Source organism: Loxodonta africana, chromosome X (genome assembly GCF_030014295.1).
Source record: "Loxodonta africana isolate mLoxAfr1 chromosome X, mLoxAfr1.hap2, whole genome shotgun sequence".
NCBI lineage: Eukaryota > Metazoa > Chordata > Mammalia > Proboscidea > Elephantidae > Loxodonta > Loxodonta africana.
Window position 1 is genome coordinate 136,276,052 of NC_087369.1, and position 22,479 is coordinate 136,298,530.

The 22,479-nt window shown below is 34.0% G+C and overlaps 1 protein-coding gene and 1 non-coding gene across 3 annotated transcripts in view; both read right to left on the reverse strand.

Annotated features, from left to right (window-relative positions):
* Positions 1-6,764: 6,764 nt before the first annotated feature.
* The window catches only part of LRCH2 (leucine rich repeats and calponin homology domain containing 2), a 103,651-nt gene continuing 87,936 nt past the window's right edge, over positions 6,765-22,479 (reverse strand). The window contains exons 13-21 of one of the 2 annotated variants that reach the window (XM_003414853.3): positions 21,612-21,660; positions 21,416-21,532; positions 16,376-16,420; positions 13,131-13,181; positions 10,630-10,687; positions 9,608-9,720; positions 9,290-9,427; positions 9,060-9,137; positions 6,765-6,978 (exon numbers count right to left, since the gene is read on the reverse strand). In XM_003414853.3, the coding sequence (XP_003414901.2) occupies positions 6,859-6,978; positions 9,060-9,137; positions 9,290-9,427; positions 9,608-9,720; positions 10,630-10,687; positions 13,131-13,181; positions 16,376-16,420; positions 21,416-21,532; positions 21,612-21,660 (769 nt within the window). In that variant the 3' untranslated portion in view covers positions 6,765-6,858. The remainder of the gene's footprint in view (positions 6,979-9,059; positions 9,138-9,289; positions 9,428-9,607; positions 9,721-10,629; positions 10,688-13,130; positions 13,182-16,375; positions 16,421-21,415; positions 21,533-21,611; positions 21,661-22,479) is intronic. The other variant, XM_010594679.2, reaches the window with a different exon arrangement.
* Positions 12,626-12,754, reverse strand: LOC111751895 (small nucleolar RNA SNORA35). The gene has a single exon (XR_002786969.1). It is a non-coding gene; the product is annotated as a small nucleolar RNA SNORA35 (small nucleolar RNA).

A 22,479-nucleotide genomic window follows, 5' to 3' on the forward strand; every position in this document is an offset into this window, starting at 1 on the left:
TGGGTTTGGGGTTTTTTGGTGTCATTTATTTTATTTTCTTAGTGGCTGCATTGGGAGTTAAAATTAACACTTTACCTTAAAACAATCTAATGTGGATGCATACCAACTTAATTTGAACAGTATAAAAAACTTTGCTCCAATATAGTTCTGTTCCTCTCTTAGTCATCTAGTGCTGCTGTAACAGAAATGCCACAAGTGGATGGCTTTAACAAACACAAGTTTATTCTCTCACAGTCTAGTAGGCTAGAAGTCCAAAATCAGGGCATCAGCTCCAGGGAAAGACTTTCTCTGTAGGCTCTGGAGGAAGGTCCTTGTCACCAATCTTCCCCTGGACTAGATGCTTCTCTGTGCAGGAACCCCGGGCCCAAAGGACGTGCTCTGCTCCCAGTGCTGCTTTTTTGGTGGTATGATGTCCATACATCTCTCTGCTCACTTCTCTTTTATATCTCAAAAGAGATTGGCTTAAGACACAATCTAATCTTGTAGATCCTATCAACTTAACTCTCCTTAATCCATCTCATTAACATCATAGTGATAGGATTTACAACACAAAGGAAAATAACACCAGATGACAAAACAGTGGATAATCACGCAATACTGGGAGTCATGACCTAGCCGGTTGACAGATATTTTGGAGGGACACAATTCAACCCATGACAGTTCCCTTTCTCATACTTTGCACTATTCCTGCCATACAAGCCTATCAGCATAGTTTTATGATTATTTCTTTATGCAGTTGTCTTTTAAATCAGACAGGATAAGAAGTTACAAAAATACAAATACACTGACCTTTATGTTTGCCTATGTAGTTACCTTCACCAGTGCTCTTTATTTACTCACATGGATTCAAATTGCTGTCTAGTGTCCCTTCATTTCAGGTTAAAGGACTCTTTATTATTTCTTGTAGGGCAGGTCTGCTCGTGATGAATTTTCAGTTTGCTTGCTTTAATCTGGGAATACTTTAATTTCTCATTCATTTTTGAAGAATAGTTTTACCAGTTATAGAATTCTTGGTTAACAGTATTTTCCCGTCAGAAATTTGAATATGCCATCTCACTGCCTTCTGGCATTCATGCTTTCTGATGAAAAATCATCTGTTAATCTTATTGAGGACCTCTTGTACATAATCATTTTTCTCTTATTGATTTCAAGATTCTTTGTCTTTTGACAGTTTGACTATGATTTATCTAGGTGTGGACCTCTTTGAGTTTATCCTACTTGGAGCTTAGAGGATCCTGGATTTGGAGATGGATGCTTTTTTATCAAATTTGGGGAGTTTTCTGCTAGTTTGTTCAAATATTGTATCTTTTCCTTCTTGGACACTCTTTATGTGTAAGTTGGTATCCCTGATGGTGTCCCACAGATCTCTGAGAGTCTGTTCATTTTTCTTTTTACTTTCTGTTCCTTAGGCTGGATACTCTCAATTGACCTGCCTTCCTTTTTACTAATTATTTCTTCTGCCAGCTCTAATCTGCTATTGAGACCCTCTAGCGGACTGCATTTTCAACTGAAATTCTTCTATTTGCTTCTTTTTAAAATAATTTTTCTTACGATAATCCCCTATTTGGTGAGACATCTTATGTTTTCCATTAATTCTTGAGACATCATTTCCTTTAGTTCTTTGCATATTATTTATAATTGCTTATTTAAAGTCTTTGTCCAGTATGGCAAACATCTGAGCTTCACCAGGGAGTTTCGATTCACTATTTTTTCCTGTGTATGGCCTGTATTTTGCAGTCTCTTTGTGTGTTATAATTTTCTTGTTGAAAACTGGGCTTTTGAATTAATATAATGTAATAACTCTGGAAATCAGGCCCCCCCGGGTATCTTGTTGTCACAGTTTGTATGTTGATGCTGCTTGTTTAGTGATTGTTTAGTAACTTCCCTGTATTAATTGGACCCAGTTCTTCCACATGGAAGGTGAGAATTCTATCACTGAACTGCCACTCCCCCTCAAAATACTTTAAAGAAAATAAAAATACAAAATACTATTAATCAGAGCATAAAGCACACTTCTTAAAACCATGAAGAAAATCCTCAATCCCTTAATAAAGCAGGACACTGAATCAATCTATATTTTGTATTAAGATCCCCAGGTGATACATATGCATATTAAAGTTTGAGAGTACTGTCCTAAGATATAATTTTAACTACTACTTTATAAATTATACAGCATTGCTTTTTATCTCTTTATATTATAAATGACTGAGATATTTGAACAAAGTTTCAGAAAATTTAATTTGCTCTCTGAAAAACCAATTTCTATTTATGTATTTACATATGTACATACCTAATATATTTCTCACCTTCAGGTAGATATTTGAACATTTCTAAAATACTTATTAATGGAGTAAACATGAATTTTTTTCCTAACCTGAATAAGGCAATCAAAATTACATATTTGAGAAACCAAGATAATATTAGGTAATTTTTTTTTTAATTTAAAAACTATCAGATTTTGAAGAATCTTTTCTCTCTTCATTCTAGTAACATTCAAAGGATTCAACCAGCAAATTTCCATCCTAAACAACTTATGTCAGAAATCTCCTAACTTCTAGTTTTCCAGTGCAGTAAGACTCTCAAATCTCTTTGGTTTGCCAAAACAGTTGCAGCCTTGCATTAAAACACGCATACACACACACAACTGGAGCTATTTAATCACTATAAGCATAGGGATATTTTCATGTTTTAAAATGCAGGAATAGGAAAGTTTATACATTAATAAGCAGATGGCTTTTAATGTTTCCCAATTCCAAAAGATATGGGAAAATTTCCAAATTATTCTAATACACTGTAGTTTATCAAAGGGAACCCAATACTTGGGAGTTTCAGGACTCTGGGATAGGTTCCTGAGTACTCTTAGACCATTTCAAGCAGAATATCAAACTTGTGGGTAATTACTAAAGTGGAGAACAAGCTTAGTACAATTACCAAAAGGCAGTTCAAAACTCTGTGATACAAAGTAGCTTTCAAACAATTCATGCCAAGTATTTTCCTTACTTAAGTATATCTTTAAATATGATACTTTAGGGTGATTAACTATCAAACAGGGAGCAATGTTATCTTATTAACATTTATCTAAATGACTTTGTACATTTAGGATGTATCACAGTCATGAATATATTAATAGCTATCTAAATAAAATATGTGGACTTTTAAAAAATTAGACTTGAAAATGAATGACCAAAATCTTTATCAAAAAGCTTGTCAATTCAATATCTTGCACTAAAATCTACAATAAAAAATACTCACCATTTGACTTATCCTACCCTGTATTTTGTGTAAGATTTAGCTTACATTTATATAGTTTGTATCATATACAAGTGACATCATTTCGTGACACCTAGGAAATTACTGGAGCCCTGGTGGCACAATGGTTAAGAGCTCGGCTGCTGACCAAAAGGTCAGCAGTTCGAATGCACCAGCTGCTCCTTGGAAAGAAATCCTATGGGGCAGTTCTAACCTCCTATAGGGTCTCTATGAGTCGGAACCGACTCAATGGCAATGGGTTTGGTTTAGTCTTGGGTTTAGGAAATTATTGGTTTTTAGGGGAAGCATTATCTACTGAAAATAACAGGGTATAAAGAGAACCGGATTCAAAACTACTTACTTTGAATATTCTCTGGCAATTTGACTATTTTTCCACACTAGGAAACCCTGGTGGCGTAGTGGTTAAGTGCTACAGCTGCTAACCAAAGGGTTGGCAGTTCAAATCCGCCAGGCACTCCATGGAAACTCTATGGGGAAGTTCTATTCTGTTTTATAGGGTCGCTATGAGTCGGAATCAACTCGACGGCACTGAGTTTGGTTTTTTTGTTTTGGTTTTAGGGAACAGATGGAAACCCTGATAGCATAGTGGTTAAGTGCTACGGCTGCTAACCAGAAGGTTGGCATTCGAATTCACCAGGTACTCCTTGAAAAGTCTATGGGGCAGATCTACTCTGTCCTATAGGGTTGCTATGAGTGGGAATCGACTTGATGGCAATGGGTTTGGGTTTGCTTTGGTATAGGGAATAGACACAGGCTATCACATACCAGTGGAAACCTTGGTGGTGTAGTGGTTAAGTGCTATAGCTCCTAACCAAGAGTTCAGCAGTTCAAATCTGCCAGGCACTCCTTGGAAACTCTATGGGGCAATTCTACTCTGTTCTCTAGGGTCGCTATGAGTCGGAATCGACTCGACGGCAGTGGGTTTGGTTTGGTTATCACATACCAGCAAAGAACCAATGGTGTGATGTTGAGAGAGGAAGAGGAGAGGAAGAAAAGAAACCCAACACTTTAATTTTTTTGTTCAATTTTATCCACAGTTTCCATCGGTAATATACATTTAGTGTTCCATTTCTTTTTAGATGCATCAGAAAATCAATTATGATAGATCTGTGACCAATACAAACATTTCTGAATTCTTAAAAAAATTCAGTTAGAAAAGTCATTAAACTAGCATTCTGTAAAGATAATTATTAAGCAAACAGTAATGCATTTTTACTCCTTATTTCAACTCGAACATATCCAGAATCACTTATTCTGTCTTGTGCCATACAGTGATAAAATTGAACAGAATTAGCTATTTACTGTATATTTTAGGGCCTAATAAAATATTTTAGTTCAATTATTCAACCCTCAATAAATCACAAATCCAATTCAAGTAATGATAATCATTCTTAATTCAATAATTGATGAAGTAAATATAAAATAACCAAAAAACACTTTATACTGAAAAACTACTAAAAGAAATACATCAGAGCCTTGGTATAACATTGTCATTGGGGACTAAGCTGTGAAACTGCCTTAGAGGTGATGTTGCACTATATAGTAAGTAAACAGCAACAGTATGCATCTCAGATGAACCCATCTTAAATGAAAATTTGTTTTGCAGTAAAGAATGCTACAAGTGAGGTTCTGGTGTATTTTCTCCTTAAAGTAATAATTAACTGACTATTAATTGAAATGCAATAAGGAAATGGCCTACAAATTCACCAATATTTCAATGACATAAAAGACTTGTAAAATATTTAACATCTAGATTGATTAACAAGAGGACTTTTATAGTATAACTATGAAAGCAGGATGAATGATTGCTATAGCTTTAATGGTCACTTTATTTGTAACACTGTCAAGTTTCTACATTAAAAACTAATTGAAGTATTTAGTTGCCATTTCTTACCTATATTACCCAAGTTTTCACAAGGAATATTGATTATGTCAATGAGGTTTTCTCAGATCCAACTTAAAAATAACCAATTAGTTAAAAATATTTAAATTAACAAATTTCTAAAAATTTAATTTTTAAACCTTACAATCATAAGAAGCTTTTATTCTTTAGAAACTCCAATTTGACCTTTGGGGAATATAAGGAACACTCCTGTATTCCAAAGCCAGAATTCAATTAGATGGCTTCATGCCAATTAACCAAAAAAAGTAAGAGTTGTTCCTAAACCAACCCTTACTATACCATTTGGCACACCAGTTTCTGCCTTTTATATATACCCTTTGAAATACTCAGGTCAACAATTTTAATAAGTTGCATTCATATTAAGAGGTAATAAGTGCAAATGATCACATATTTAAGATATGATACTTGTTTGGCTACAAAAGTATTAAGGTTCTTCTATAGGAAACTGAGTTATTCATTGTAGTAATGGTTTTGAAAAATTCCAGCACTACTACCAACTTAAATTTATCCATGTCTAAATTAAAACAAGGACTTTACCTAACATAATGTAGTTACGAATATACTTATAGAATGGTCTGTGTCTAATTCAACATTAAGTTAATTAAGGATCATGAAATTTACAGGATCCACAAATGGCCAAAATTGAAATAAACACATATTCCTCAATTGCTGCTCTCTGAATGTAGCTAAAAACAGGACTGTTGTGTCATTCCTGAAAGTCAACATATAAACCCAGACTTTGGCAGTTTTATCAAAATGTCCTTGATAATGAGTACCTAGTTCTCAAAAACCTTACTGCTTTCTGTAAGGTTCTCAATACAGAAATAAAATACTCTTCAAATAATACATTTTAAAAGAAGATTAAATTTTGCAAAATTAAATAGCATAAATAAAGCATATTAACATTGTTTTGTTGACAACATGAAATAACCAATTTAAGAAAAATTGCAATGGACTAAATTAAAACAAAACCATAAGTGTCACAATGTGAGACGTATTTAATTCCTCACATATTACTGACCTTATAAAATCTACTAAAGTATTTTAAAGTTACATTTAGAAAAAGAAATTGCAAAAATGCTTAAGACTATATAAGAGTCATCAGTTACACAGGCACTTCACATGTAAACAATCTACAGTACAACTGAAAAGATTTTGGCACCAACCTATAATACTAAAAGAATTTAATATAAAGCCAGAGTTCTGCTTTTTTTTTTCTAGAAAACTAAGACCAAAGATTGAAGAAACTGTGTCTAAACTAGCAGTGTATTAAAGAATTCAAACATAGAATTGATTTAAATCAGTAAAAAATGTATTTCCTTATCCAGATATTTACTGGTATGATGTAAAAAAAGAAAAAGTAAACCTAATATGATTATTAAATTGAAATCACTTTTTCAATTTAGTATCATTCTGCTTTTTAAAAAATAATCAATGTTATCAACTGATTCCAGAAAAAGAGAATTTGAATATATCAAAAACTCTTATTAAATTAATCCAGTTTCCCTCTCAAAAACAATTGGGGCAATTCAAAGTTTAATTTTGATGTTTTACATATAATTGTTTATACCCTATGGCTTGATTTTAAAATTATTTTTGATTGGACATTCTTATTCATGAAGTTGAGATATTTGAAATCACTTCAGATAAATGAAACTATACACTCTTGATTTTAAAATGTTATATCAAGCCGTAGATAGCTGAGATGCCTTGGTTGTAGGTAATTCAAGAAGAGCCTGAACTGTGACACCAACTTTCACCAGACCTCGTTCTTCCAAAATATGATGAGGTAAACAGAGTCTTTCCTGAAAAACAAAACATGATGCAGGAGCATTCATTTTTCAATTGCACAGTAAAAAACCTAAATGCAGCAAAAGTCCAGTATGAATAAATAGGTCAGAACCAGATTTTGAAAATATAGTTTTGGTAAAACTTCAAGTAAAAATGACATAATTCTGTATTTTCTCTGATAAATATTCTAATTTAAAATGTGTTTAGATTCTTAGTTTAAGTTAAGAAAAGGATTATAGAGATTGGCCTTGTCCGAAATGCTGCCGCTTCCATCCCCTCCTCACTTTACGTCTAACCATAGCAAATCTTGAGGATGTGGAGGATCTAGAACTTTCCTACACTGCTGGTGAGATGTACAATGGCACAATGGTTTGGAAACCACTTTTACACTGTCTTAAAAAAGTTAAACATACATCTACCGTAAATTCCAGCCATTCAGCTGCTAGTTATCTACCCAAGATTAACAAAAGCATATATAGCCATACAAAGACTTGCACACAAATGTTCACAGCAGCTTTATCTGAAGTAGTCCCCAGTAATGGAAACAGGTCAATGGACCAACTAACAGATTTATACATAAGAATAAACTATTTATACATGCAACAACATGGATGACTCTTGAAGTAACCACGCTGAGTGAAAGAAGCCACAAAAATTGTATATATTGTATGATTCTATTTATACAAAACTCTAGAAAATGCAAACTAATTCAGAATGACAGGAAACAGATTAGTGATTGCCTGGGGAGGAAAGGACTACAATGTGACAGGATGAAACTTTTAGGGATAATGGACATGTTCACTACCCTGACTGCTGTGATTATTTCACGGTGTATACGTATGTCCAAACATATCAAATTGTACACTTTATGTGCACTTTATTGTGTGTCAATTATAGCTCAATAAAGCTGTTAAAAAAAAGAAAAAAAAAATCCTAAAAGGAACAAAAAAAAAAATTAAATAAGAGAAAATTGACTAACTTTTACCAGTTCTGAATTCTGGAAAACACTGAATCTAAAAACAAAATTCTAAAAACAAAAATGGGAAAACATATAAAGTGGTAATAGCAAAAAAACCTTCCTCATTCTTCTATTTTCTAAGAGAGTAAGAGTATAAAAAAGAACATACGATTTTTAAGGATTAAACTTTTAAAACATCATATTGTCAAGCATGTTGTTGTGTGTCATGGAGCCGATTGTGACTCATGGTGACCCGCAGAGCAGCTGGTAGGTTCAAACTGCCAACCTTTTGATTAGCAGCCAAGCACTTAACCATTGCACCACCAGGGCTCTTCTTGTCAAGCACAGAGAAGAGAGAGAACAGCATGTAGTTTCCAAAATTACGCAGTAATTCATCAGATTCAAAATACAATAAATTATATGTAATCACTGAGGAAAGAGGTGAAAGTGGAATCTAGAGGCCATATTATTATACTCTTCAAAAGAGAGCCTAATAAGCACAACTTAACTGTAATCTGCTAACAGTTAAGTGTCCTCTCAATAGTCTGACATGTTGAGGTTAGGTTTATAGTGATTTCAAAAAGAGCAATATTTTGATTACACATGTTCATTATACATTTATCATATTGCTTGAATCCTTAATTTTATAGTACTGCAATTATTACATGAAACATAAGCCAATTCCTACAAATTTCTAACTTTGTCCCATGTAGATATTATAATATGTTACTAAAATTTCCACTTTGACATTGTAAGTAAAGTTTAAATCACTGTTTGAACTGAATACAAATCTTTCAATCGCAATCTCTTCATGCATTTACAGAAGAGTAGAAATATCATCCAGCAGGAAAAATGACAGTAACAATGGCATCAGAACCAAGTTGTAATATGGTCACTAAGCTATGTTTAATCAATGATGTGCATGATTAGAAAGAAATATAACTGTTTGATAAAAGCAGCTTAATATTACACAGCCACTGCAGTTAAAGCTAGAATTTAGTAGAAGGTACCAAGGGAAGGTATTCATTTCCATGTTCAGAAAACATTACCCATTCCTATTGTGAAAAAGAAGAATCCCAGTTTGCATGCATTAAGTTAATATTTTAATGACCATTTTATGAGATAAATCACAATTACCTGTGAGACGCCCAACTTTTTGCAAGCATCAAGGAAATTTTCTACATTTCTTCGACATTTTGCCATGCTCAGTTTAGGCTATAAAGTAAGGGAAAAAATATATTTTCAGGCATTTATATATAGATACCATTTGAAACTGAAAGTTGAATTTATTGAGTTTACTATTTAAAAACAGCTCTAAGAAGCTGTATCTTCCTTTAGAAAACTTATGAATTGTACAGAAAACTTACCACTGCTGGTGATGGTACATGAATACTAGCTACAGATCGTGGCCTTATATGATTGGCTAAATGGCAAAGAACAACCCCATCCATCAGTGCAGCTCCAATGTCATCAGGCAAAATTACTTTTAACCTGGACTCAAGATTCTATAAAGAAAATGGGCATAAATCACAGATTTTCTATCTAAACACGTATATTTATATTATTAACTAGGATATCATCCAAAAATATTAAAGAACATTGAAAATAAAACCCATACACCTTATTAATTTTCCAAGTTAAACTCATTTCTGGCAAAGCAAACAGGTAAGGTCAAACTGACTTACATTTCGAAGTTGTCGTATTTGCTCTCGTTCTTCCCGTAAATGCTCCATCTTTCTTCTCATTGTAAATCCAGGATCTGATGCCCCATATTCCTGGCGGGATGAGCGACTAAAAGCTATAAAAACAGACATTTCCTAACTTATTACAAAGCTACTCATGGAGCAACCATCAATGGGGAAAGAAGCACGATAAAAAGAAGCAGTAGAAACTACATAAAACACTATTACTTACTGAGGCATTCTAAAATATTTTTACAAGAATATATTTGAACTCATCTGAATAACTGAAAGCAATAGGGAAGAAAAGCCGTAACAGTTTCCACCACCTATATATGTTCTTAAACATATACTATTAGAAAATTATGACCTAGATTAAAAATGATTATTGAACATAACTCAGCCTTTTATTATCTTTAATGAAAAAGGAAATTATTCTTTTTTTATTGTGCTTTAAACGGAAGTTTACAAACCAAGTCAGTCTCTCATACAAAAATTTATATACACCTTGCTATATACTACTAATTGCTCTCTCCCTAATGAGACAGCACACTCCTTCCCTCCACTCTCTCTAAGAAAAAGGAAATTATTCTTGAAGGTCAATACAGTTATTCAGGAATAAAAACTATAATTCAATACTTTGCCAAGTAACATGGATCCATTTTCCTTTGGGCTCGCCGAATGCAAAAAGATCCCTTTTTAAAACCACAATATAATGGAGTGTTATAATTTCAAACAGTATTTGGTCTGCTGGCAGGGTGGTCACTCTAAGAGCAGTCACGATACAGTAGAAATAAGACTGCTGTAATATCTAAACAAAAACCTGAGGTTTCAGGAGCTTGAAGGTAAAGAGGAAGAAAGAAATGGGGAATGGGAATTGGAAAGACAAATCGGGTTAAGAGAAAATTATTTTTTTCGAGAGGGGAAAGAATCCTTGTGTACTTAAAACTATGAAATCAATCCCATTTAACTGGGAAACAGGTTTCATTACCTAAACAAAAAGTTTTATTTAGAGAATATATATTTACCTGATCTAGGCTTCAAGCCAAAGGGACCGTGTGAGAAACTGTCAGTTCTGTCATACTCCTAAAAACAGAAAATAAAATCTCTTTTTATTTTCAAATCAATCAAGGAAGTTATTCTTTATTCACTTCAATTTTGAGAAGTACTTATATTTCCATGATTAGGAGAAAAAGGTAGCTTGCATTTTGATTCAAGTTGACACATTTCTATCTTAAATAAAATAGTCAATAAATATTTGTTAATTCACTTGACTACAGGTCTCTCTTAGTATACCCACCCACTGCCATCGAGCATAGTATAAGGAACATGAAAAAGAAAGGACTACTGAAGTATATAAAATACGCTTTTCTGAAAGACAAACGGAAGTCTCCCAAAAAATTAAGTAAGCTTCAATGAAAAATGAATTCAGCAACATTTATGCGCCACTTAGTGGATAATTTGAGGCAAATCTACATATTCATAGTAGTAACACAGGCTGCAGAGTGACAGATGACAAATTATTCTCTTCTATTTGAATGCATTTTGCTTCGAAGTGTTTTCACACTGAATGATGGGCTGTGGCAAGAATGGTGATATATTAAAAAAAAAAACTGAACTTGGAGACAGAAAGTTTAGGTTTAAGTCTTGGGCAAAATATTTAATTTCTGTGTGACTGTTTTTTTCATCTTTAAAATGGGGTTGTTGCGAAGCTTAAAGAGAAAACTAAATGAAAGCACTTTGTAAACAGCAAGGCGGTAAAATGATGCAATCTCAGGAGCATCTTATTTAAACTGTGCAACAACTCAGTGAAATAGGTAGGGCCTGAAGGAGCTCTGGTGCCGCAGTGGTTAAGTGCTTAGCTGTTAACTGAAAGGTCAGAGGTTCAAAGCCACCAGCCGCTCCACAGAGAGAGATGTGGTAGTCTGTTTCCATCAAGATTACAGCCTTGGAAACCCTATGGGGCAGTTCTACTCTGTCCTATAGGGTCACTATGAATCGAAAATTGACTCGATGGCAATGGGTTTGGTTTTGGGTTTTGGTTAGGCTTCAGTCACTTCTCTGCTATTTCCTGACTAGGGTCTTTGGGAAAGTTAACAGTCTCTTTAGCTACAAAATGATGAGGAACTAGTTTTAGGTTCAAGTGTGCAGGCAAGCACTTTGTTAATTGCAAAGCACCATACTAATTGTTTTTACCAGTTTCCTCTTCCAGATGAAACTGAAGTAATCAAATTTCTGTTGATTTTCTGATTCTTCTGTTAATTAATATGTGATATGCAGTTCAAGTTGACCAGCTACCAAAACACATGCTCACTACCCTATCCAACTACACGATTCACAGTATGTCTTCATTATTTTGGTTCAAGTATTATCAGTTCCTAGACTAAAATTTCACTTATGCCAAATGCCAAGCAAAATGTATTATAAAACCAATATTTACTTAATAAAACTGGCATTAGTACTCTCAGCTGTGAGCATAATTAAATCATAAAGCAACTAGGCAAATAAATAATTGTTATAACTGAAAGTAAAATTAAGGATTTATAAAAGCATGTGACAGATTAATCTTTAATATCCTAATTTAAATTATTTTCTACAAGAACTTAAAAAGTTTTATTAATGACATTAACCAAAGCAATTCACCCAAAACAATATAAAATAATCCTGGCTTTTTAAAAAAGTAACAACCCCCAGATATAATCAAATACTATCTATTTAACCAAAGTTATAAAGCGAATTTTGATCAACCAAACATTTAAACAAAGACCTGAATTCACTAAATAAATGCATAATCATTTATTTACTAATGCCAAATACACTTCAGAATACTAAATAATCTAAAGTAGTAACAATACTGTTTAGAATATTTTAAATTTATCTCTTATTGTAAAGCAGTACGTTCGTTAACTAAATTAGAGCTACTAGCCATTCAAAGCACTGGACCTTTTGGTTGAGATGTCACAAAACGTAGCTTTCATATACTACCTTCTCCCCATGCTCCCCCCAAAGCCAAAAATCCATAAAATGTGTACCCTCTTGTCGATAGGAACAACCCACCACAGGGATGTTTCTCGTGGAAAAAGGAAATTTCTTTTGCATTGCTTTCATGCCGAATTGGTTACAAGAAAAACCAAAGGCCATTGCACAATGCTGAATTACATTTTTTGAATGAAAATTTAACAGTTGTTCTTAAAATCTATCATTTATTTCAAAATATGGATGAATCAGAAAACATGCATTTTATAAAGGGAACTCTCTTTTTCTGTGATCAATATGCATTTTCTAATGAGTAATTCCTAAAGAAACGAGTAGTATTTAATTTATTACGCATATTTGTACAAAAAGATTGTGTCCTTAGGATTTTTATAAACTAGAAGGTTTGTACAAACTAACATACCATGATTTTACAAATATGGGTAAATGAATTACATTGTCCAAAACAAAAACAAACCAAAAAAAAGATGAGGTTAGAGAGGAGACAAGGAAGAAGAAACCCACATACACGTACATATAAAAACAGAACTTGTACCTCAGATGATACTGGAGATTGTGGTGACATATTAGCATTATCACTGTCATGCTAAAATATAAAGATAAAAAGATGAAAGATGAAATTAAAATATGAATGATGATTTAAACATAGAAAATTGAAAATTGTTTTGATCAATTATTCAAGGAAGAATCTGAAATACACCACCACCACCTTGCTACTCAACCTGTGATCTGTGAACCATCGGTATCAGCACTTCCTGAGCACTTGTTAGGAATGCAGAATCTCAGGCCCCACCCAAGACCTACAGAATCAGAATCTGTGTTTCAAGAAGATCCCCATGTGGTTTAAGTACTTTAAAGTTTGAGAAGTGCTGATCTACTCACATCAAATATTTTCCCGTATATGTATTTCTTTTAAATATTACAAATGAAAAACTTTTTCAATTTTCTTTAAAAAGGATCCATGGGTTTAGATTAATCGTGATGAGAAATAGCAATGATGTGTCAAAATCTGAGACATGTTTATGGACGCATGCAAAAACTCCATCACCGCAGATAAGAAATTCACCTGGAAAATTCTGTGTATCTAATATAGGCTTCGATATAATTGCAAAGAATTTCATTGCATAAAACAATGCTACATGGTCCATGATTTTTAAATGACTGTTCTACTGACAGAAACCCTGGTGGCGCAGTGCTTAAGAGCTACGGCTGCTAACCAAAAGGTCGGCAGTTCCAATCCACCAGGTGCTCCTTGGAAACCCTATGGGGCAGTTCTACTCTGTCCTTTAGGATCACTTTGAGTCGCAATTGACTCGATGGCAATGGGTTTTTCAGTTTCGGGTTCTGACTACCAAATACAAACATCTTATCATTTAACCTTGCGTATACACACACCATTTTTTAATACACACACCATATGTGTGTATACGCAAGGTTAAATGTGAAAGATGGTATTTTCCATGTATAATGAATGGATTAAAAACAAATTATACACATAAGATGGTATGTATAATAAACAAGTGTTTATTGAATAGCTATTATATGTCAGGCACTGTGCTAGACATTCAAAGTACTGAAGTTTGGTAAAATATGCACCCCAGGATCTCTCAGTCTAGACGGAAAATAGATACATATATACAGGTAATATAACATTCTCAGTATGACATAGAGCTATGCATAGCATATCACAAGCACAGATAAGGGGCGCTTAGGGGAACGGGAGCTGGTGGTAGAGAAAGGCAATTAAGGATGATTTCCTGAGAAAGTAAAAACTGAGTCAACTAATAAAGGTTCAGTAAATGTTTACCAGAAGAAAAAGGAAAGGAATTACACTCCCAGATGAGAGTACAACAGGAACAAAGTCATAGAAACAATAAACAGAAGGATGAGTACAGAAAACCTTTGACCACTTCCGTAAAGGATGGTCAAGTTGTGAGATGAGGCTGATATGGTTACGCAGGGGCTTCATCAAGAAGAATCTAGGATTTACCCACTAAGTGATGGGGAGACACTGAGGGTTTCTAAACAAGGAAATGGCCTGATCTTATCTGTGTCCTCTGAAACAATCATTTCGGCTGCAATGAGAATAGACTGAAGACAGAGAGAGAAGCAAGGAAGCTACAGCAGTAGGTCAGGCAAGAAATGATCAGGGTCTGTGCCAGTCAGAAATAGTAGAAATGAAAGTGGGGAATGGATTTAAAATATTTCGGTACCTACCAGTAGATTTTGGTGACTTATTAGATTTTGAGTCCAACAGTAATAAAATGGGAATGGGGTGGGGGAGGGCAGAGAGGTCAAGCTGAACCTCTAGCTCAGAAGTTGGCAAAACTTTTCTGTAAAAGGCCAGACCGTAAATATTTTAAGCTTTGTGGGTGATAAAAGGTCACTGTGGCAACTACTCAATTCTGCCACTGCAGCACAAAAGCAGCCATAGACAAATGGGTGTGGCCGCTTTCCAATAAAACTTTACAAACCCAGGTGATGGATCACACTTGGCCCATGAACTGTAGTTTGTCAACCCCTGCTCTAGCTGAATGGTGGATGATGATACCACTAATTCAGTAGTTCTCAACCTTGGCTGCACATTAAACTTACATGGGAAACTTCTAAAAATTTCGCCGCCCAGGCCATTAAATTAGAATATCTGGGAGTGAGACCCAGGCAACACTATTTTTTAAAGCTCACCAGTTAATTTTAATGTGCAGGCAAGATTGAGAATCTGCACCAACCATTAGATACCAACAATGGATATATTCAGTAAGAGATTCTAAGCAGGTAGGAAAATGGATACAAGATTACAAGAGTCTGAAGCTCAGGGGAAAATTCTGGACTATACGCATTAATTTAAGAGGCATCGGCAAGTACAAAGGTGTTATTCTTTGAAGCCTGAAGAGCTGATACAGTCACCCGAGAAGCCATAAAATGGACCATGCCCTAGGGAACAACAATAAAAAAAAAAAAAAAAACACAATATTAAGGGATAAATTGAGATTTGGGAATTGATTATGTTCATTTACATGTGTAAATACTACCAAATGTACCCACACAAAACAATGGCATTCAGGCATAATCATAGATATTAACAGCGAATAGATAAGGTTAACTGTTGGCATAACTGCCTATTATTTATCCCAGTAAGTACTACTAGACAGGCCATGGAGAGAAGAATGGTCATCTAGGCTGGGGAAGAAATTGTTTGGCTCTATTCATTATTATTCCCTGTGTGATTCCACGTCCTAAAAATAAAGGAGTTTTCAGAAGCACTGCCTAATACGCAACATCAAATTAATACCCCCAACCAAATATACATAAATCTAATTATTCATGGTGAAAAGAATGTTATCATCTCAATAATGCTAGTATGCAGCATGAAATGGTGTGGTAGGAAAAGTTAGAAATCTAACTTTAAATTTTAAAATAGTACACAGAGTTTATGGAAAGAGATTAATAAATTCCTAGAAAAATTCTCACTGGCCACCAAGTTGCGTCAAGAAGATAAAAGATGGTCAAATAAAACAAATTCATATTAATGGATTACAGGACTAAGATGAATGATAATAAAATTCCAAAACTATTAAAAATTTTGCTCTTAAGGACATATTTAAGGGACATGATTAAATTGAAAATTATATGATGATGCTCAAAGTTTTTATTAGAGAAACCTCATGCATTAAACAAATGGCAAAGAAACTGAAATATGGATTGCATTTTCTACTGATTAATTCAGTTACACATGAAAAGGAAACATTTCAAGTAATTGCCATTACCCTCTTTTCTCACCTCATCATTTTCATTGCCACTTGAACTCTTCCTTGATGATTTATACTGAAAAATATTTCAAACACATGTTTAGTTTTCCTTGAACATATAAAATCTCTACTAGTAAAGTATAAAAAAATATGTGCTGTTTATTCATATTTTGATACTTTTATTAAATTGCTGGAAACAAAATTTAATCACCATTTTAACTAGAACTACTACTACTAACTATTAGTATAGTGCTATCTAGGTGCAAGATATTATTCTAAGTGTATGTATCAAGTAACATGTCTCCCCATTTCCCATTTATTGAGGTTAGAAATCTGCAGGCTGTCTTAAGCTTCTCCTTTTCTTTATTTCAGTATATCCATTATGTCATCAGGTCAATTCTTTTGCAATCTCTCTCACACTTCTTCTGAATTCCAGGGCTTTGAACTGGTTTCCTTCTGGCTCTGAGCCCCTGCTGAGAATGTGCTTTTCTAACAAGTTCCCAGGAAGTTATGTAAGAATCATCTGAGGATCTTGGTTAAAGTGTATATTCAGATTCAGTATATCTGGGGAGGAAATACAAAATCTCAGTAGGGAACTTTTTAGAAATGCATATTCTCAGCAGGGGGTTCGAACTGGACAAACAGGTTTGAACCCCTGCTGAATTCTCACAATTATCACACTATCTTAACCCAGTGCTGTCAAGTCAAACACTATCTTAGGCCCTCATTATCTCACACCTAGTCTATACTCTGGAGCATTGGTTGTGCAACAGTTAAGAACTCGGCTGCTAACCAAAAGGATAGCAGTTCAAATCCACCGGCTCTCCTTGGAAACCCTAGGGGGCTGCAGTTCCACCCTGTCCTATAGGGTCACTATGAGTCAGAACTGACTCAATGGCAGTGGGTTTGGTTTTTTTTTTTCCTGTCTATACTCTCATCATCTAAGATGTCAAAAACTATTCCAAGATTGTTATGAAACCTATTAATTTTAGGTGAAAAAAAGAAATACTGCATTAAATACTTATACTGACTGTACAATAATATTCATACTGATAATAGCTAACACTTATACCATTGTTGTTGTGTTAGGTGCCATCAAGTCAGTTGCGTCATAGTGATCCCATGCACAACAGAACAAAACACTGCCCAATCCTGAGCCATTCTCACAATTGTTGCCATGTCTGAGCCCACTGTCGCACCCACTGCGTCAATCCATATAGTGTTTACTATGTGTCAGGCACTGATTGAAGTACCTTACATATTTTAACTCATTTAATCTTTATAACAACCTTATGAAGTAAATACTATTATCATCCCTATTTTACACCGAGGCACAGAACATTAGTATCAAAAATGTTAATATCTGAGAAAAAAATTTCTTAGAATAAAGGAAATACGGTATGAAGCTGCTAGAGTTCTTTATTCTGATTTCTCCGCACTCTATGCAATCCTGCAAATCAGTGGCCAATTGAAACTCATGACTCTCCTATTGAAAAATCTATCTTTTAAAAATTATGTCCAAACTTCTCTGCCTGGCATTCAAGGTTCTATTTAATGGTCCCCTTAAAAAAAAAAAAATTTTTTTTTTTTTTTTTTTTTTACTATGTAGCTTTATCTTCTGTAAACCATGAAAATACATAACCTACTTGATATCTCAACCGCAAACTAAGGGTTGCCTTGCTGTTGTTGCTAAGTACTGTTGAGTCAGCTCCAACTCCTAGCAACTGCATGTACAACAGAACAAAACACTGCCCAGTCCTGCACCATCCTCACAATCGTTGCTATGTTTGAGCCCATTGTTGCAGCCACTGTGTCAATCCATCTCGTTGAAGGTCTTCCTCTTTTTTGCTGACCCTCTACTCTACTTTATTGAAGCTATGCCGGGGATCAGCTAGAAAGAGCTCCCTGGTAGATTAATGACAGTGGTCATCATTTGTAAGAGAGACAACAGAGGACTGTATTCCTTACATTTGCAACCCATAAGGGTTCCCTTGAAGAACCCCTGGTGGTGCAGTGGTTAAAACAATGGACCGTCAACCAAAAGGTCAGCAGTTTGAAACCACCAGTGGTTCCGCAGGAGAAAAATGTGGCAGTCTGCTTCTGTAGAGATTTACAGCCTTGGAAACCCTATGGGGTCGCTGTAAGTCAGAACTGACTTGACAGCAGTGAGTTTTTTGGGTAAGGGTTGCCTTGTTAGGAATTACAAATACAAGGAATACATTCCTCCATTGTCTCTCCTGTGAATTATAACGACTATCATTAATCTACCAAGGAACTCTTTTCCAGCTGATCCCAGACATAGCCTCAATATGCTTTGAACCCAGTGTTCCAGATAGCCACTGACTGGAGTTGGCATGTGAGAAGAAACCTATTTGCCATCCCTAGGCAAGATGCTCACCAAAGTCACATATTCTTAGTTCCATTCTATTTCAATCAAAGAGTGATATTTGAGTGAATAATAAACTACTATTTATTAAGCACTTACTTTGTGGCAAGCACTGTTCTAAGCACTTTATATTATTAAATAATTTAAAAATTGTAACAACTCTCTGAAGGAGTGTACTACTAGAATCATTTGTAGACAAAATAAAAAATAAGCTCAACAAGATTTAGCAACTTGCCAAAGTCACACAGTTAATAGGTATCCAAGTAAGGATTAGAACTCAAGTGGCTTGATTCTACAAGTCCATGCTCTTAACTACTATGCTATATATACTTCTATCTCTAAATCCTGAATGATTAATAGGAATTTGCTAGGAATAAAATGGCTAATGGGCATTCCCAGAGAGGAGAAGCACAAAGGATTAAAAAAGTATAGCCTGTGCAGAAAACAAAGTGAAGTTCAATGTGGCTAGCAGAGAGAGTGAATATGTGGCAGGCGACTAAACAAAAATAAGGGATGGCCCATGATGTTTTAATCATGAAAATACTGTCAGTTCTAAATAATAGCACTGACTTAATTTAGGGTGTAGTATCTTACTTTTATAATGTTTTTGAAATCTCAGGGAAAAATTGTTGACATATTTTGCAGTATCCTAACACTGACATCTTGTGACTACTGAGGAGAACTACATATCTCCTTGAAACATTTCCCACCCAAAAATATTCAACTTCAGTGACTGAAGCTTATCTTTGCAACTACTTTGTTAAATAAGGAAGAAATTATTATTTGTTGATGGTGGTTATATAATGGACACTTCAATTATCTCATTCTATCTCTTGGCAACTTCATAACCTAACCATCAATATACAAGGTGTGTTTAAGCCAGAAAAACAAAGCACTATTATCAAGGAATGACGCTATGCAACCAAGTAATTGTTTCTTTTAAAGGTTTGCCAAGATCTCTATTAAAACTTTTTTGAGCAATTCACTTGGGTGACTATAAATATTTAAAAAACAATAATACTGTATTTATTTGAAAGTTACTTTAATACGAGGCTAAAGAGGTAGCATATCACAAGTTCTAGGTCCAAATTTTGGATCTGCTGCTTATTAGCTATGTGACCTGAAGCACACTACTTAACCTCTCTGTGCCTTAATTTCCCCCATTTGTAAAACAGGAATAACAGTAACTGTGCTTATTTCATGAGGTCGTTATGAAGATTAAATGAGTTCATATCTGTAAAGCTCTAGGAAAGGTGCATGGCACTTAGTAAGTGCTATGCAAATATTTTTGATAGTCAGAATTTGTGTGGTTTTACTATACTATGATAAAGAAGATGAACAACAATATCAAATTTCTCGTATGACTTAAAAATACTAAAATTTCCTTCATATCATCAGGTATTCATCAAAAAATATCTATTAAAAATTCTTAGTGAGTGCCTTTAAGGTCTCACGCAGCAAAAAAGAAAGACTTTCACATTAAATGCTAGATTGTAAATATAACTGCAAATCTGTAAAGGATTTGGATAAACAGATTTTTACCATTACCGACTAGGGTTCTGCTTAGAATATCCTTCCCTTTTCCCCCATCTCTTACTTCTTCATTATCTCTCATATTGACCAGATAATACGAGGCTCATTAAAAGAATTCAGTAATTATTTGTTGAAGGATTAAAATTATCCTAAACCTACTAAGAGATACAATATTTTTGCTTTGGTCACATTATAGGCTACTTCCAAATACATGTTCCAATTTCATATATGGAAACAAATCAATGTGCACAGAAATCCACTTCTACGAAACAAACAGGACATATAATCCTATTTATTAGTAATTTAAACTTCGAATTACCTGAAATTCAGGTACACAAAATATTCTTTAAAACCCTAGAACTATGTATTTAGATAAATTTAGACTTTAGGAAACAGAAAAGGTACATAAAGACAACAGAATCTGGTATTCATGGAGCAAGGAGTCTTGTTCTGACTGCTCATTTCAGTCAGAAATACCAATAATGGGTTATGAAAAGTACTGAAGATCACACCAGGTTCTGATGATTGGACTCTGCAAATTTAGCAGACTACCAGACAACAACCTTAACCACAACAAATAAAAATACAATATTTAGGAAGGTATACACAGTAAAATTTCATTAAAACCCCACTAATTTCAGATGAGTCAGAAATTTTAGTTACGATAAAAGAGCTTTTTTTTTTTTTTTTTAGGATATCTACTAAGGTAGCAGGAAGAAAAGGAAACATTTGGACATAAGGAAAAAATCACTTTCAAGAATTTTTAGATTAACTTAAACAGTATTTACATAAAATGCAAATTGAAAATATGTGTCAACTATTTAAAAAGTCCAATAAAAGACATTTTCTGGGCAATTTTAAAACATTACTATATATCAGTACAACTGGCAGTGTACAATATATTCATCTCTCTTACAAAGTATTTAGTAACACAATTCAGATTGATCTACTCATTCTTAATTATTTTGATTTACTGCAATTCTGTACATTTAATTTGAATGTACATCTATACCACATAAGTGTAGAAAATCAAGATAAAATAACATATTTACCGTTTTAATCAGAAAGTTATATTCTATACCTTATTAACACAAAACTGATAAAATCAAAACCAGTAATCACAAAGTGCATATTTAAAATTTAATAAAATACCTTGAAATATTCTTTTCTAATCTGTTTGCTCCGCCTCCTTTCCTCACTCTGCCAGATTATAGGTTGAGATTCTGGCCATTGTTGCTCATCTATTTGATCCTTCTGATTTTCTAAGGGCTGTAATGAGACAATTTCTCTTAATTAAATAAATGAGAACAAAATAATAGATATAATAGTAAGTTAATTGCCTTTTTACCTGCCATGTGAGGGATGATAATGGTGAATTCACTTCATCTGCTGAGACACTAAAAAATTAAGATGCTTTAATAAGTTAAAATCTTTACAAATATCCTTAGGTATAGATTATGAACATTACAAAGTTATCAATTTTTACCAGGAATCTAAAGAATTTACCCAAGCCTATGTTTTGAACTAATAACATAAAACTTAAAGTTGACAAAGCATATTTAAGTTCCCAATAACTGATGCTCCTCAGAAAACATCAAAATGGCATCATGTAATATCAACTCTATATACAGAACTACTATAAGGACTTTGTAGAGGCCAAAAGAAATGTAATACTTAGACTCATATAATCATAGAAAAGACAGAATATTATATAAAAATCATTACCTACAAAAGAAAATCAAGTAATAATTTCTTTTGACTAAAGTACAAAGAGCTCAAGGGAGTAATTCTTTTTCACCAACTGAATTACTAATTATGATCCTCAACCCTTTCATTCTGACATAAGACGAGCTGAGAGAAAAAGTTTTTCTTTCTTTTTTTGTTGGGATGAGGCAGACTGCACCTATTGTGAGGTAGAAGATTTGAACAAAAAGATCACTTGGAAAAATATATAAACAAAATACCCACTAGAGCTGCTATTACTCAAGACTGTTGTGGAATGTCTCCATGATACAATAAGAAAAGAAAACAACAAAATTTAGAGAAAGAATATAAATTTTTCAAAATTTATAAAACACATGATTACCCAAGGGAGAAAAAAAAAAAACTAAAAACTCTATTATCATTATTAAGAAAGGTAATGTTAAAACCAACACCAAATTCATTGCCATCAAGTCGATTCCAGCTATAGCAACCCTATAGGGCAGAGAAGAACT